Source organism: Tasmannia lanceolata, unplaced genomic scaffold (genome assembly GCF_043159265.1).
Source record: "Tasmannia lanceolata isolate RefF3 unplaced genomic scaffold, GAP_Taslan_0.1 ptg000018l, whole genome shotgun sequence".
Classification (NCBI taxonomy): Eukaryota; Viridiplantae; Streptophyta; class Magnoliopsida; order Canellales; family Winteraceae; genus Tasmannia; species Tasmannia lanceolata.
This window is the reverse complement of record NW_027518695.1, coordinates 17,333,525-17,348,375: the sequence shown is the minus strand read 5'-3', so window position 1 is coordinate 17,348,375 and position 14,851 is coordinate 17,333,525. Positions and strand designations below refer to the sequence as shown.

At 38.5% G+C, this 14,851-nt stretch overlaps 2 protein-coding genes across 5 annotated transcripts; both read right to left on the bottom strand.

Annotated features, from left to right (window-relative positions):
• Positions 1–1,707: 1,707 nt before the first annotated feature.
• Positions 1,708–7,671, bottom strand: LOC143849843 (pentatricopeptide repeat-containing protein At2g03380, mitochondrial-like). 4 transcript variants are annotated; one of them, XM_077359108.1, is made up of 5 exons: positions 4,307–7,671; positions 3,859–4,037; positions 2,451–2,492; positions 2,226–2,316; positions 1,708–2,092 (listed from the first exon to the last, which is right to left on the bottom strand). In XM_077359108.1, exon 1 carries the CDS (start codon positions 7,270–7,272, stop codon positions 4,846–4,848), a length of 2,427 nt encoding a protein of 808 aa, XP_077215223.1. In that variant the 5' UTR covers positions 7,273–7,671; the 3' UTR covers positions 1,708–2,092; positions 2,226–2,316; positions 2,451–2,492; positions 3,859–4,037; positions 4,307–4,845. The 4 variants fall into 4 exon arrangements, with proteins under 4 accessions (XP_077215223.1, XP_077215221.1, XP_077215220.1 ...); XM_077359106.1 differs by having other exon boundaries at positions 2,226–2,492; positions 4,307–4,485; positions 4,590–7,671; XM_077359105.1 differs by having other exon boundaries at positions 2,226–2,492.
• A 2,209-nt stretch (positions 7,672–9,880) lies between these two features.
• On the bottom strand, positions 9,881–12,336 carry LOC143849998 (Pentatricopeptide repeat (PPR) superfamily protein). The gene has a single exon (XM_077359333.1). The coding sequence runs from the start codon at positions 12,128–12,130 to the stop codon at positions 9,983–9,985; it is 2,148 nt and encodes a 715-aa protein (XP_077215448.1). The 5' UTR covers positions 12,131–12,336; the 3' UTR covers positions 9,881–9,982.
• Positions 12,337–14,851: the final 2,515 nt, after the last annotated feature.

The window sequence follows — 14,851 nt, the reverse complement described above, 5'->3', positions numbered from 1 at the left end:
TAACAAATTTGTGTCCTCAAGAATGATATTAACACCCCAACTTTTTTGGTATTTGCGTAACTCATAAAGTCGCACGCATCTATGTAAAAATGGGTTTTGGTGAGGGCAAACATGTAAAAACCCATAGCCCAAAAACTCCGTTCAAAACGGCGTTTTGCAAGCGGACCTCCCCCCCTTCGTTTGCAAAACGCTGTTTCAAACGGTGGCTGCACACCCAAACACTCCCAAACAGCCGTTTAGCCTCAAAACGGTATTTCAAACGCCAAACGGTGTTTTAAACGGTACGCCAAACACGCACTTAATTAAGGGGGGTTAGTCGTGTGGGATTTTAAGGTACGGACATTAATGTGCCCCCCTTTTTCTTCACTGGACCAACCACGTCCGCTGTATTTATGGGATTTGCTAGGGACCATCGCATAAGGCAGTTCGTGGACCGGTGTTGCATGAGAGAGCAGCCACATGGGCTCACTTTTCATCAGATTTTGTCTTATTATATGAGGTGGCTTCTCTCTCCCAGCCGGTCCGCAAAATGCCTTCGGTGACGGTCCGTCACAAAATCCCTAATACCTTTATTAATATAAAAAAAATTAATATTTCGGTAAGACGGCAAGCCTTGGCACGACATTAAGGTTGCTCCATTGTGACCTAATGGTCACAGGTTCGAGTCACGGAAACAGCCTCTCTGCAAAGCAACGGGGTAAGGCTGCGTACATCTAGCCCTCCCCCAGACCCCTCGATGGCAGGAGCCTCGTGCACTGGGTGGCCCTTAATATATTTTGATAAATCCACAGATCTTTCTTTCCGTGGTTTGCCTAATCAAATATTGATTAGGCAACTAGAAGCAAGAATTATTATTTTAGTGGATCCACAAGTCTTTCTTTTTGTGGTACACTTGCACTGCAACATATCCTCATGGTTTTAAATTTCGACCGAAATCTGAAATTTCAGTCAATACCGAAACCAAAACTCCCAAAATATAACAAATTTCAGCCGAAATGTTGGTAATTTCGGAAATTTCGGTCGAAATTTCATTAAAATATTATTTTATTATTATTTTACAGAATTTTGGCCGGGATTTCGGCCGAAATTTAAAACTATGCATATCCTACAAGATATGAAAACTGATGCAACATATCCTACAAGTATTTTCATATCGTTTCCCAATGAATAATATCCAACTACAAGTTTATTCAAGTATATGCCACCCACACATACTCATCTAGTAATCAACATAGAAGCAGGACAGATAAAGGGTCTGGTCATGACCCTCTCTAATTCAATACATAAAATCTTAGTTCCAAAACCATGCTTCAAGTAGTCAATTAAGTCCGGGAGGAACCCATAAAAAAAAACTTAATTGGTTTATTTTCTACCCAACCATCCAAACTAAAAGGACCCTACAAAACCATGGCAATAATAACCAAGAGAATCCTTCAAAATCATTAACAATAAAGGACCAAGCTCAAAGGCCAAAGCCCTCCAGTTTTTAGCCATTTAAAAATTTCTAGGTTCATTTTTTAATTTTCCAAAACATTGTTGTAAACTTGTAATGGTCACATGTTTGACACAATTTCTGGAAGTAACTAAAGCTCTGCTTGGAAAGCAAGAAATTCTGGAGAATTTCTTGCTTTTCTATTGTTTGATGTATAATGGTATCCCTCTAAGGCTCTAAAGAAGATATCACTGTATCATTTCCCTCTAAAATCCTGGAAAGAATAAAAGTTTTCTTAGAAAAAAAAATTTCCACAGAAATATTTTCTCTGCAATCCAAACAGTGCCTAATGTTTCAGTAGTATTCAACTATGTACTGTTGAATGAGAAAGAGAACTAGATAACCATCTACAACCATAAAGAGTTAAATACTTCCAATGAGTCATAATCAAGTGGTATTAAAATCATGTTAGAGTCACCCCTTTCGGTCAATGTCAATTATGTTCATCTTCTGCAGTTGTTGAAGGATGTGACAAGCTATTGAACCAGTGCTCTTGCAGAAATGTGGCAGGCGACCTCCGTTTCTCTTGCGCCCTCCATAGATCTTCTGAAAGCCGCCTATTTTTGCCTTGTCTCAGGTATATTTTTCTTGCCATAGAAGCTGGGAAGGAAGAAATGCATAAATAGATAAATAGGTGTCAGATACACATTTCTAATTGACTAATTCAACCAAGATAATAACAATGAATAAGTTCTTCAAAAAATTAAAAAACACAAAAGGGAGTAGACAGTACCAGCTCTGATATAGTACCAATCAGGGTCATATGGAGCAAGCTCCTTGAATGTACGAGTCTTCCCTTAGATCGGCCAGTGAGGCAGCTCACTCTATTCACCAAACCAAATTAAAAAAGAACCCAAGATAGCACAAAATATGACTTGTACAAAATACTGCAGAGGAAGATGTGAACTTCAACCATAAAGGGCACAGCATAGTTCAACCAATAGAGCAGCAGTGTTACCTCGGTTAAATCGTCTCAATCTATAAACGAAACCATGTCAACCTAATTCATGACAGAAAACCATATGACAGTTCTTCAGTCTTCATCAAGAATTAGATTCTTTCCTATTGACAAGAACACTGCATTTAGTTCTCAATTAGACATAACCCATTGATTCTCTGTCTTTATGAGTTAAACCTCTTCCAATTGTTCAAACAAGAGATTCAAAAGATTTTACACACATTACCCTTTATGATGTATAAAAATCCATTTAATGGCCACGCAATCAGTGTCATACATTAAATTGAAGGCAGATCAAATGGTTGAATACACCCAGAATTCGGGTGTGCTTTCTATGTTGCCTAGGAATAAAATGCATGTCTTAAACAATGGCCTCAACTAATAAAACTCATTTCCCTACATTTTTTACACAGAAATTTGGTTCTATGATGACCAACACCCTTTGCTAAAAAAAACAAAAGAAAGAGTGGAGCAAACACCCGAATAGGAAAGGAAAAAAAAGTCCCTTCAACATTTTCTCTAACATATTTAGAAAAAAAAAGAAAAAAAACAGAAACCAGCCATTGTTAGCATAGGATGAAATAGACTACATAGAAATATCCATTAGAAACGCTTCATACATCCAAAAACTCATGGAAAACAGAAATCTGCCGTTGATAGCATAGGATGAAATGGACTAAATAGAGATCCCCATTAGAAACGCTTCATACATCTAAAAGATCATATGGAAAATAAAAAGACGCCATTGATAGCATAGGATTAAATAGAAATTCTCACTAGAAAAGCTTGTGAAGTCATCAGAGAGAGAGAGAGAGAGTGTGTGTGTGTGTTTTACCTGGAAGGAGGTGGGAGAAGGAGACCCAAGGTTGAGGGAGATGTTGCAAGGACGATGAAGAGAGGAGGCCACATAGTAGAGAAATTGAGCGGAGAAGTCGAAGAATCGAATGAAATAGGTCTGCTATTGGATTTATAAATAATAAGTTTTAAAATATATTTTCAAATCAAAACTATTCTCAAGTAATAAATTAATGCCAAACATCATATTTGGATTTAGAAAATCAAATCCAAACCAAATTCAAATCCAAGGGGTATCCAAACGGGCCCTAAAGGTTTTTTCCAATTCGCTAGAAACATTTAGAATAAAGTACTTTGATTTGGTTAATACGGTCTTGAGATAGAGCCAAAGATTCAATGAAAAAACATTTTTTTCCTGGTCCTAAAACTGTTTACAGTAAGCTTGATCTCATCCAAAATAAATCTGATAATAAGGTACCTTGATTTGGTTAATGCCGGCTTGAAATGGATCCAAAGATTCAATGAAAAAGAATATTTTTTGGGCCTAAAATGTATTCAATAAGCTAGATCTCATTCAAAATAAATCTGATAATGTAATTTGATTTAGCCATACCTTCCATTCTTCTTCTACAATGCTCTCCTTCCATAGCACCAAAGCAATACTTGAATGACTACTTCTGAATTCTGATCACTTTGCCACATAAAGATTGATATCTTCTTTTAGATAACATACGCTAAAAAAGAAGCCTTCTTTGAATGCTTTAATATTGAATCAAGGGAATGTCAAGCAACCTGGAGAAGAAATTCCACATTTCTTTAGCCATACTATGCTTAATAAATAAGTGATCCAGATTCTCCTCATGATTTAGCACAACAGTTGCACTTTCGTATTTTATACAAGGTGAAAAAATGTATTCCTGCTTATAGCTGTCTACAGGAATCATTTTTATTGAAAAGCCTTGACAAAAAGAACATTAAAAAAAAACACATTCAAAAAAAAAAAAACCAGCTAATCTTAGAAGGCAAAGCAATCCAGATAAACTTAGACAAATCCTTCTTACCTGCTTGATTTCTTATTACACTCCATGCCGAATTAGTAGTGAAGCAACCATATCTATTAGGAATCCAAAATAGCAGACCATGTCAGCTGGAAAGAGTGATATTGAGCCGCTTTATCGCGTCCACAATACCATCAGTAGGAAGAGCAAGAACAAAGGTGTGAATATCACACTGACAATTTCTGTCCACAAATAAGATGGCCACTTTTCACCTTTATATTCGTAGAAAAAGAAAATCAAGGCCAGTTATACTTATTTATAGCGTTCAATAACATCGGGAGCTTACTGGATTTCAAAGCCAAAATTAGATTCTAACTCGATCCAAATGGTTACTGATGGTCCTCAGCGATGATTTGCCATGGTTTTGGGTTACCTGAATGGTACTTCTTTCCCGTATTTCAATATCGCGTGAGTGAAGAAGGGCAATGCAGCTTGTAAAGCTCTTTCGTCTCTCCTTCCTTTCAACATCTTAATAAGGAACGCAAGCTTTCTTTCTATCGAACTATGCCGACGCTACTGCGCAAACATATTTTCCAAGATATTCACATCCTGCAAACCTGATTATCTAATTCTATCAAACTATACCCAGGCATCTTCCTCAAGCCTCTCTCCTTTGTTAACGCTCTTATTCTTGCGACTTCGCTCCATTTACCAGCCTCGGCATACATGTTAGCTATCAGTGTGTAAGCACCTGAGCTTCCAGGCTCTAAATCCAGTAGCTTCCTTCCAATAACCTCTCCCAACTCACTGTTTTTATGAACTTTGCACGCAGCAAGCAAAGAACTTAATGCACTAATGCTATCTCTTAACGGAAAACACTTCAAAAATTCATATGCTTCTTCTAGTCGACCAGCTCGACCCAATAAATCAACCATGCACGCATAGTGTTCTTTGCATGGGGTAATGAAATGCTCAGAAGTCATGGAATGGAAGAGGCGCTGACCCTCTTCAACTAGTCCAGTGTGGCTGCAAACAGAGAGTATTGAAGTAAAAGTTAACTCATCTGGCTCAACATTTTGATCTTTCATTCGATTAAACAGCTCGAGTGCCTCTACGGAATTCCCATGCATCCCATGTGCGGCAATCATCGTGTTCCATGATGTCCGGCCCGGATCTTTCATATTATTGAACAGAATTTCAGCCATGTCTAACCTTCCACACTTTGAGTATGTTGTCACTAAAGAATTAATGATGGCAAAACCTGTGTCCAAGCCCATTCGATGCACATACCCGTGAATTTCCTTAGCTTGCTTGAAGCATCCTAGGTGAGAAAATGCTTGAAGAAGACTTATAAGAGTGACTGAATCGGGCTCCTCCCCAGCTTCTTTCATCTGCCAAAATAGTGCTAGAACTTCATCTGCATGCCCATGATGTACATAACCCATCATCATTGATGACCAAGACACCAAATCTTTCTCTTTTATCTGATTGAATATCTTCCTTGCAATGTCAATGTGCCCACATTTTGCATACACGTGTAGGATCTGATTGGCAACTTGAACATCCAATTCAAGCCCATATCTCATGATGCAGCCATGGATCCACCTACCTTTCCTAACATCCATTAGAAGAGCAGATGCAGAGAGTATACTTAGCATGGTAGCAGCGTTTGGTCTGTGACCTGCTTCGACCATCCTACCAAACATTGCAATGGCCTCATCAGCAAAGCCCATATGGAGATAACCAGAAATCATTACATTATATGAGATAACATCCCTCGTTGTCATCCTATTGAACAATTCTTTGGCCTTGTGTACTCTACCACATTTAGAATACATACCAATTAGAGCAGTAACTGCAACCAGATCAAGATGGACATCTGTCCTAATTATGTAACCATGGATGCTCGTGCCTTGACGAAGGGACCTCAAATCGGCACAAGCTAGAAGTGAATTTGCTATGGTGATCGAGTCAGGTGCAAGGTTTTCTTGCTTCATAACACAAAAAAGGTCCAAAGCTTTGGAGGCTTCCCCCATTTGAACATAACCAGAAATCATCGCAGTCCAAGTAGCAACAGTTTGCGTTTGTGTTCTGTCAAATATGGATACCGCAATGCTCAGAGCACCACATTTGATATACATGTCAACAAGACTTGTCTCGAGAACTTCATCAGAATGATTGATTCCTCTTCTAATTGCATAGCAATGGATCAATCGACCCTCTTCAAGTGCTTCTAACTGTGATGCTGCTTGGAGTAAGCTCACCAGAGTCACCCTATTAGGATCCAAACCTTTGTTCTGCATATAGCAAGCAATTCGAAAGGCCTCAGAAGCACGGTCATCAGCCATTTGCGCATACCCAGTAACCATTGCCGTATAAACAACAACATCCCTCTCTGAAATCTCCTCAAACACTAGGCGGGCATCCTCAATATTACATTTTGAGTATAAACCTATAAGTGCAGAACCCACAAATCTATCACTATTTAGGCTAAATTTGAAAGCATCCACATGAATTCCTCTGCCATGTTCCAAAGCCCCAAGCTGTATACAACTCTTCAAACTGAATGTTAGCGCCGAACTATCAACACCCAGTCCTTGCTGTTTCAGATTTGAATACAGCTGCAGAACTTCGCTGGAATGATTGGATTTAAAATACCCAACAATGATTGAACTCCAAAGAGAAATATTTCTGTTGATAATTTTACTGAACACCCTTCTTGACTCTATTAAGTATCCAAAACTAGCATAGCAATTCAGCAGCTTAGAACCCAAAAAAATGTTACTTTCAAACCCAAAAGTGAAAATGCAAGCATGAAGCCTTCTCAGAGATGCAACATCTTGACATGTTTCCAACAAAGAAACAAACCTCTCTACAATGGATAGTTCTTCAAAGACAGGCATTTTTGCTCCAATACTACTCTGAAAACTTCTTTTCTTTGGACCCATTTTCCAACTTAGAGTCCTGTTGGGTACTAAATGGAATATTTTCATTTTTGATAACCAAAACCCAGATGAGAAAAGAGGCATTTTTATCTAATCCAAACAAGACCTTTAACTGATGAGTATTGATTGGGTTTGTATCAAACAAAATCACTCTGGATAGTTCTTGATAAACTGATCCTTCTCCAAAACTACAGTAAAAATTTCTGTTTTTTGGACTAAGTTCCCAAGGGGGAGTGTTGATAAATAGTACACAAAGTGTGCCTGTGACTAATAAATAAAACCCAGATTTGTAGATAAGCATTTCTCTGTTAGAAAGAAAAATAAATCTTATATCTTAATTGGAGACTTGCAGAAAAGAGACAAGGAGTTTCATCTTACTGCTATTTCTTCAGTTTTCTTGAAGCTCCTTCCAAAAAAATCAAGACTTTTTATAGAGTAGAAAAGGAACCTGCGATTTCTTCAGACTAAGTAATTTGTACGATTAAAAAGCTAGGGTTTTTCCGAGAGAGAGAGAGTCTCCCCCTCGTAACTTTCCTGGAAAACCAAAAGCCAAGTGAAAGCCGTTTGTGGGGAAAAAAATCCCTTGTCTTTTTTTTTGGCTACCTATGTTTAGATGGAAAAAAACATTTTTCCTTTGGAAATGTTATCAGCACTACTGAATTTTGATGATGATCGGAGGGTTAGGATCAACCTATGGAAATGATTTTTTGGGCACAACCTATTTAGGCTGTGGCCCATCTAATGGACGGTTTGGATCATCCTATGTTGCGGGCCATACTGAACTTTTAATAAAGTCAGGAGTAGGATCATCAAAATTCAGTAGTCCTGATAACATTTCCCTTTTTCTTTCCATGAATTTTTGGATTGCTAGAAAAACATTTTGGACGGAGATATTTTCTTTCCATGTTTTTTTGGAAAAGGATTTGCTAGGGACCATCGCCAGAAGGCATTTCGCGGACGGTCTGTTGCAGGAGAGAGCAGCCACCTCATGAATAAAGACAAAATCTGTGGAAAAGTGAGCCCATGTGGCTGCTCTCTCCTGCAACAGACTATCCATGGAATTCCTTCTGCGATGGTCCCTAGCAAATCCCCAAATGATATGATTATGGTTAATCTATGTGGGTTTGCAGTCGGGCTCAACCCAGACCCAACTGGTCAACCCGATTTTAGTTTGGGTTGGGCTAGGGTTGGAAAAGCCAACCCGGTTTTATTTCGGGTTGGGTTAGGGTTGAGAGATTTAGAGTCGGGGTGGGTTAGGATTGGCCATCCTTGACCCAAGGCTCGGGTTAGGGTTGAGGGAAAGCTAACCTGACCCAAGTTGCACCCCTAAATCTAGGTTGGTTCAAGTTGGTTTTTGTGTGTAAACAAGTAGGAAATTTTAAAAATAATTTTATTTTGCAGAAATCCACGCAATCCAAATAGGGCTAAATGATATTTCTATCCCCTTTTGATAAATAATGCCAAATGATTGTATTTAAAACTTAAAATCCCATGATTGAAGATACATGAGTTGATGATAGCATGGACATGGGAGGGCATCACATGTCAAATAGACTTTTCATATAATTAATGAGGCATTGGAGGAATGAAGGGACCTTATTTTGAATCAGTGTCTTGCAAGAAATTCATGTGCCACAAATGATCCAGTAAATACATCATCATCATTGTCATGGCTGAAGATGCATGGTTTCATTACATGTGCATTGTCATGGAAAACACACATCTCATATCTGACTAGCTTCCATGGTTGAAGATACCTAAGTTCATCACATTATTATAGTCATGTATGACAGTAAGAGAAACCATACAATAGTGAATAAAATTTTGTGTCTTATTTTGATTCATGACTCCTGCAAGGATTTACATGCATAATCACACACAGACATGGAAGGATAATTGAACTCCTTTACATTTGTATTGGAGAATAATTCCATGATACAGGGGAAACTATACTGATTCCAAGGAGTCTGTCTATACTCTACTCCACCAAAGAATGATAATTGTTTAAAAATGATGGCCACATCTCTTAAATCACAGTTCACCAACAAATTTTCTTGTACCCCCATTGTTCTGTATATTCACATTCATTTTTTAGTCAGATTATCTGGTTCATGTGGATAAGAAGACACCAGTCATATTAATGCATCAAGCAGCAAGAGATGAGTATTAAAACTAAGTTAATTCAGGATCCTCCTGTCCCATTTCACCATACTCATAGTTCAAGAATCTAAAGCTTGCTGCTATCATCTGGACTTTCTCATCTCAATGATTCACAGATTGTGTCAACCTATAGCCTGTAGGGAATCCGAAGCTAGTGGTTGATTCACTTAACCAGAAAGTGAACCCTGATTTCCCCGCCGAAGCTCATGAGACCAGATGTGGCAGATGTGCCGTCTGAAGCCAGTTTCAGTGGGAGTACGGTCAAAAATTGGAAAGAGCTCCCCATATCTAAGCGAAGATATATTACATATCTACCATATCTTTGCTTGACATACACACTCATCTCTTTATTGGCAAGCTCGGCGAGGTGTCAATCCGACTATTATCAAAAAGGTCAAAAGGCAACTGCCATATTCCATCCTCTCACTCACTACAAAAGTGAGTTTCTCCAAACAATAGCTACCCATAGTCCCAAGAGCTCCTTTTTTTTTTCTGGGTATAATTGCAAATTTTCTAGTTAGGGTGCTGCTACTGCTTCAGAATCTCAAAATTCCCATACACTTCAGGTCATAAAATAGCTTATTTTCTACATTCTGTTGCCATCCCACTTCTAGTAAGTAATGTGGCCGATTTTCTATGAGAGAGCCATCTCTTTCAATGAGAAGGAATGTAACCTATTATCCATCTCCACAAAGCTACAGCCAGGGGACTTGCTCAATCCTCTTTCCTTCATCAATTCCCTCACCTTGGTTGCCTCATCCCACCTTCCATCTGAAGCGTACAAGTTTGACATAAGGACATAGTATCCCGCACTATCAGGTTGCAACTCCAGCATCCTCCTCACTGCCACCTCTCCAAGCTCCAACTTTGAATGGACTCTACAACCATGAAGAAAAGCTCCCCACACGCTAATATCCACCTCTACTGGAATCCTCTCTATAAACTCCAATGCATCTTCGAGCCTGCCGGCCCGAGCTAGTAGATCAACCATAGACACATAATGTTTCATAGAAGGAACAATATGAAATTGTCGAGCCATAGCATCAAAATACTTCCATCCTTCACGCACCATCCCTGTATGGCTACAGGCAGATAAAATGCTAGTGAACATTACATCATTGGGCTCCATGTTTTCCTTTAACATTTCAGTAAAGATAGCAAGAGAGCCACTAGTGTCCCCTTGCATCCCATACCCACCCACCATCGCGCTCCATGTCACGGTGTTCTTCTCATGAATCCTATCAAAGATGAGACGAGCCGACTCCGCATCCCCACATTTTGCATAAAGGTTTAGAAGAGCAGTCCCAACATAGACATTGGATAAAAATCCATTCTTCACACAATAAGAGTGAAATGAACTACCAAATTGCAGACATCCTAAACAAGCACAAGCCGATAGAACGCTAACCACTGTGACTGCATCTGGAAAGGATGGACCAGATCTCATCTCGCGAAAAAGTAACAGAGCTTTATAAGCGAACCCGTTTTGAGAATATCCACCTATCATCGCGTTCCAAGAGATAACATCTTTATTTAATGCCCTTTCAAATATATAACTAGCATCTTCAATCATACGACACTTTGAGTACATATCTATGAGAGCATTTCTCACCAGAGCATCATCTAGTCCGAGTTTCATCCCAAGCATATGGATTGATTTACCCAAACTCAAATTGCCAGACTGTGCACAAGCAGAAATAACACTTGCTATAGTAACTGAATTGGGTACTATAGCAACCCACTTCTTATCAATAAACAATTTCAAGGCCTCATTAGGGTAGCTTCTCTGCGTGTACCCAACAATCATCGCAGTCCACGAGACAAGATCTATGGTGGACTGCCCATCAAATACAGAACGTGCATCGGTAACTGTCCCACATTTCACATACATATCCAGTAGTGCAGTTGTCACAGAAGAATTCAAATCCACATTATTCTTGATCATATAACCGTGGACCCATTTGCCCTGATGCAAAGCAGCTAACTTTGAACATGCCGTAAGTAAGCTCCCCATTGTGAACTCGTTAGGCTCGATTGACACCCATCTCATTTGATTAAACAAAATCAAACCTTCTTCAGGACAATCATTCTGCACATAACCCGCGATCATGGAAGTCCAAGCTACAACGTTTCTTTCAGACATTTCATCGAACACTCCACGGGAAAGTTTGATCATTCCACATTTAGCATACATATCAAGAAGACCAGTTAGTACAAAACTATCAGGATTTCCCACTTTAACAATCTCACAGTGGATTTTCGTCCCTTCATCCAAATCAGTCAATTCAGTACACGCCTTCAACACAATTGAGAAAACAACATTATCCTGTTCTCTGAGGCATTGTTTCATATACCTGTAGAACCTAATAATTTCTGAATAGAAATCATTCAAAAAGTACCATCTAACCATAACTTTCCAAGAATAAAGATCAGGGTTTCGTATCCGATCAAATACCAAACGCGCCCGCTCGACATCACCATAAAATCCATACAAGCTAACCAATTTGGTTTCACAGAGCAGGTTTTCAGTAAGACCATGAACTATAAGCTGGGTATGGATTTTCTTGAGAGAACCCATGTTGTTGCATAGACGCAAAAAAGTATAACATGGGTCTAAAGAGATAAGATGAATTGACTCCATGGTTTTATCAAGTTCAAAAGATTCAGGCAGATGTTGGATGGACGGATTGAAAGATCTCCATTGAAAGTGGGATCTCCAAATGGGAAGAAAATGGGGAGTTTGTGCCTTTGGCAGATGAAATAACAGAGAAACCATTCTCATTTTTTCTTCTCATCTGGGTCTGGATTTATTTTGGTGTTTTTGCCGTTGATGTTTGAAATCCTGGAAAGAAACCAGTAGTCAGAAACCAGAGTGAATATTGTGTGGGCCCCTTGATTGCCACTGGTCCCACCCTGGTTGAATGATCCTAAACCTTGATCAAGGGAGATGTAAATGATTGCCCTTTTTAAGTGTCTCCAAGCTGTTGATTAATTTGCTGAACACAATCTTGAGCATGGGATCTTTGTTAATTGTAAGATAAGATGTCAAATAAAGAGAGGAGTGCCAATATCAAGACAAGGGAGTGTCTATATCAGCTTCTCTTTTGAAATCGATGAAAGAGGTTATTTGAAGAAAAATATTTAAGTAGAGAAGTGTATTTCATTCCACCTTAATTTGGATGAAACTGCATCTTAGCTACAGAATAATAGCTTTTTAAAATTATTTATCATACAATTGGGAGGTGATATTCTCTCTTGTTTTAAGATTCTTCGATGGTTTGGTGAGCAATCCTAGCCATCTCAATTCATAGTGATGATATCTAAATAAAATGGAGAAAGAGATTAATGGAGAAAAGGAAGAGAAGAGGAAAAAAAAAAGTAAAAGGAAAGAAAATGGGAAGAAAGAAAGGAAGATGACGAATGACGATTTGATGAAAAAACAGCAACAAGAAGGTAGTTGAAAGGCTTCTGGGTGGTAAAGAAGAACACAACTTCTTTGAAACTACAGCCCTAATGCTAGACGATGTAATCCTACAAGGGATTATAGGATTACAGCAAAAATACAAGAAAATGGGCGAATCAAATTCTGATGGATCGGAATTTCTTTTGAAACCTAGTAAGACGTTAGATTTCACTAAAATATTCCAAGAAATTAGATAAAAAATGAACAATCGAGCTAATCACAATCAATACATGCTTAGATTTTTAGTAGAGCATTAAGACATCAAGCCAAGAGGAATTCATAGGTCTAAAATTTCCAAAGAAAAGAAATTTTATTTCTCATCCCCAAATCAAAGAAACAATCCAAAAAGCAAACTCTACTATTACCATCAGTTTCTAGGCTTTTATAGCCTCATTAACAAAATAACAAGCTCAAGTAAAAAATTAGAAATCGCAAACAAACTAGGAAAGTAGAAAATCTGTAATCCCAAACCAACTAGGAAAATAGAAAAATCTGTCTAAAAATAAAATTGGAAAGTAAATAGAATTGGAAAGCTATGAAAAACAGCTAGAAAAGGAGTCATGCTCGGATCCCAAAAGTCCTTAGCAAGATCCCGGTTTGCATCACTTATTTAGGGTTTCAAAGGAATCGACTTACCTGGGAATGGTCTGTTTGTCCGAACTAAAGGCAAAATATTCTTCAATAATTCTTGGCTTATTTAGGGTTTTAGAGGAATCGACTTACCGGGAACGATATGTTTCTCCAAAAAGGCAAAATAGTCATCAATAAATTTTTCAATATCAAGCCTGGGAAAATCCAATTTGATTGACTTTAGCATTGAGTTTCTCAGAATTTTACTATGAAATTGTGAACATGCATGAAAGGGCATGCAACCTGGCTAAGCAAGAGCTTTAGATGTAGCTTTCCCAAGCTTGATATTGCTAAAAATTAGTGAAGAATATTACATGGGTACACTTCTGATCATCCACTTTTTGAAGGAAAATCTCACATTGTGGGCAGATGGTGACACTGTGGAGGAGGAGGATGAAGGCAATGCCTAAAGAAAAGGCCACTCAATTCAATGTTTTAATTAACGGAGTCGTTAGCCACTTTCACGGGAAGCCATTTCGCGCCCGGTTTTTGCATGTGATGACAGCCCACACATGTTGATATTTGGCAGATTTTGTCGTACTCATTTAATTCGTCAGACATGGCTCTCATCACATGCAAAAGCTGGGCGCATAATGACTTTCCGCAAAAGTGGCTAGCAAATCCCTTTGCTCTGTATGGTTGCCGGGTTTTTTTTGTTCCTGGGAGTTATGTGGGAGAAAAAAATACCCTGGGAGTAGGTGGGACAAAAAAAGTCCTAGAAGTATCCTGGTAAAATAAAAATCCCATGCTTGGTTATGTAGGAGAAAAAAATACCCTGGGAGATATGGTGGGAAAAAAAAACCTTTGTTTGGTTGCTTGAACTCTTGGGTAGAAAAAAATTCTTCTCAAGCTTATTTTTGGTTCCTGAGTTTATTTTTGTTCCTGGGGTTATCTTGGGATGGGATGAAAAGGCAATCATTACAAAAGTGGGATTAAAAAATTCACCCCACAAATAATCATTACAAGAGTGGGATTAAAATAAACCTAGTGCTAAAAGGCAACCAAACATGAGATGGGACCAAAATTTAACTTACTCTCCCACAAAACTCCCAGGAACAAAAAAAAACCCGGCAACCAAACAGAGGAGTTTGTCTTACTCGTTTAATTACTACGCTGTTAATGTTATCTTGAGCATTTATTTTCTTGTTGCCATTTTAGGCTACTTGGGGATAATAAGGGTTGGTCTCCGCTGTCATCTTATCTAACCGTGGTTTTAAATTTTGACCGAAATCTGAAATTTTGGTCAGTAATTTTGGGTTTCGGTTGAGTCTGAAATCGGCAATACCCTAAACGGTAGTTTATTTTGGCCGAAATTTCGAAAGTACCCCGAAATTTAGTTCGAAATTTATGGGATTTCACCCAAAATATCGATATTTTTATAATTATTTAATATTATCCTGAAATTTCAGC

What these genes read in the sequence shown, in the direction of transcription:
- LOC143849843 (XM_077359105.1), bottom strand. Translation starts at nt 7,272, where the DNA reads ATGCCTCTTTTCTCATCTGGGTTTTGGTTATCAAAAATGAAAATATTC.
- LOC143849998 (XM_077359333.1), bottom strand. Translation starts at nt 12,130, where the DNA reads ATGAGAATGGTTTCTCTGTTATTTCATCTGCCAAAGGCACAAACTCCC.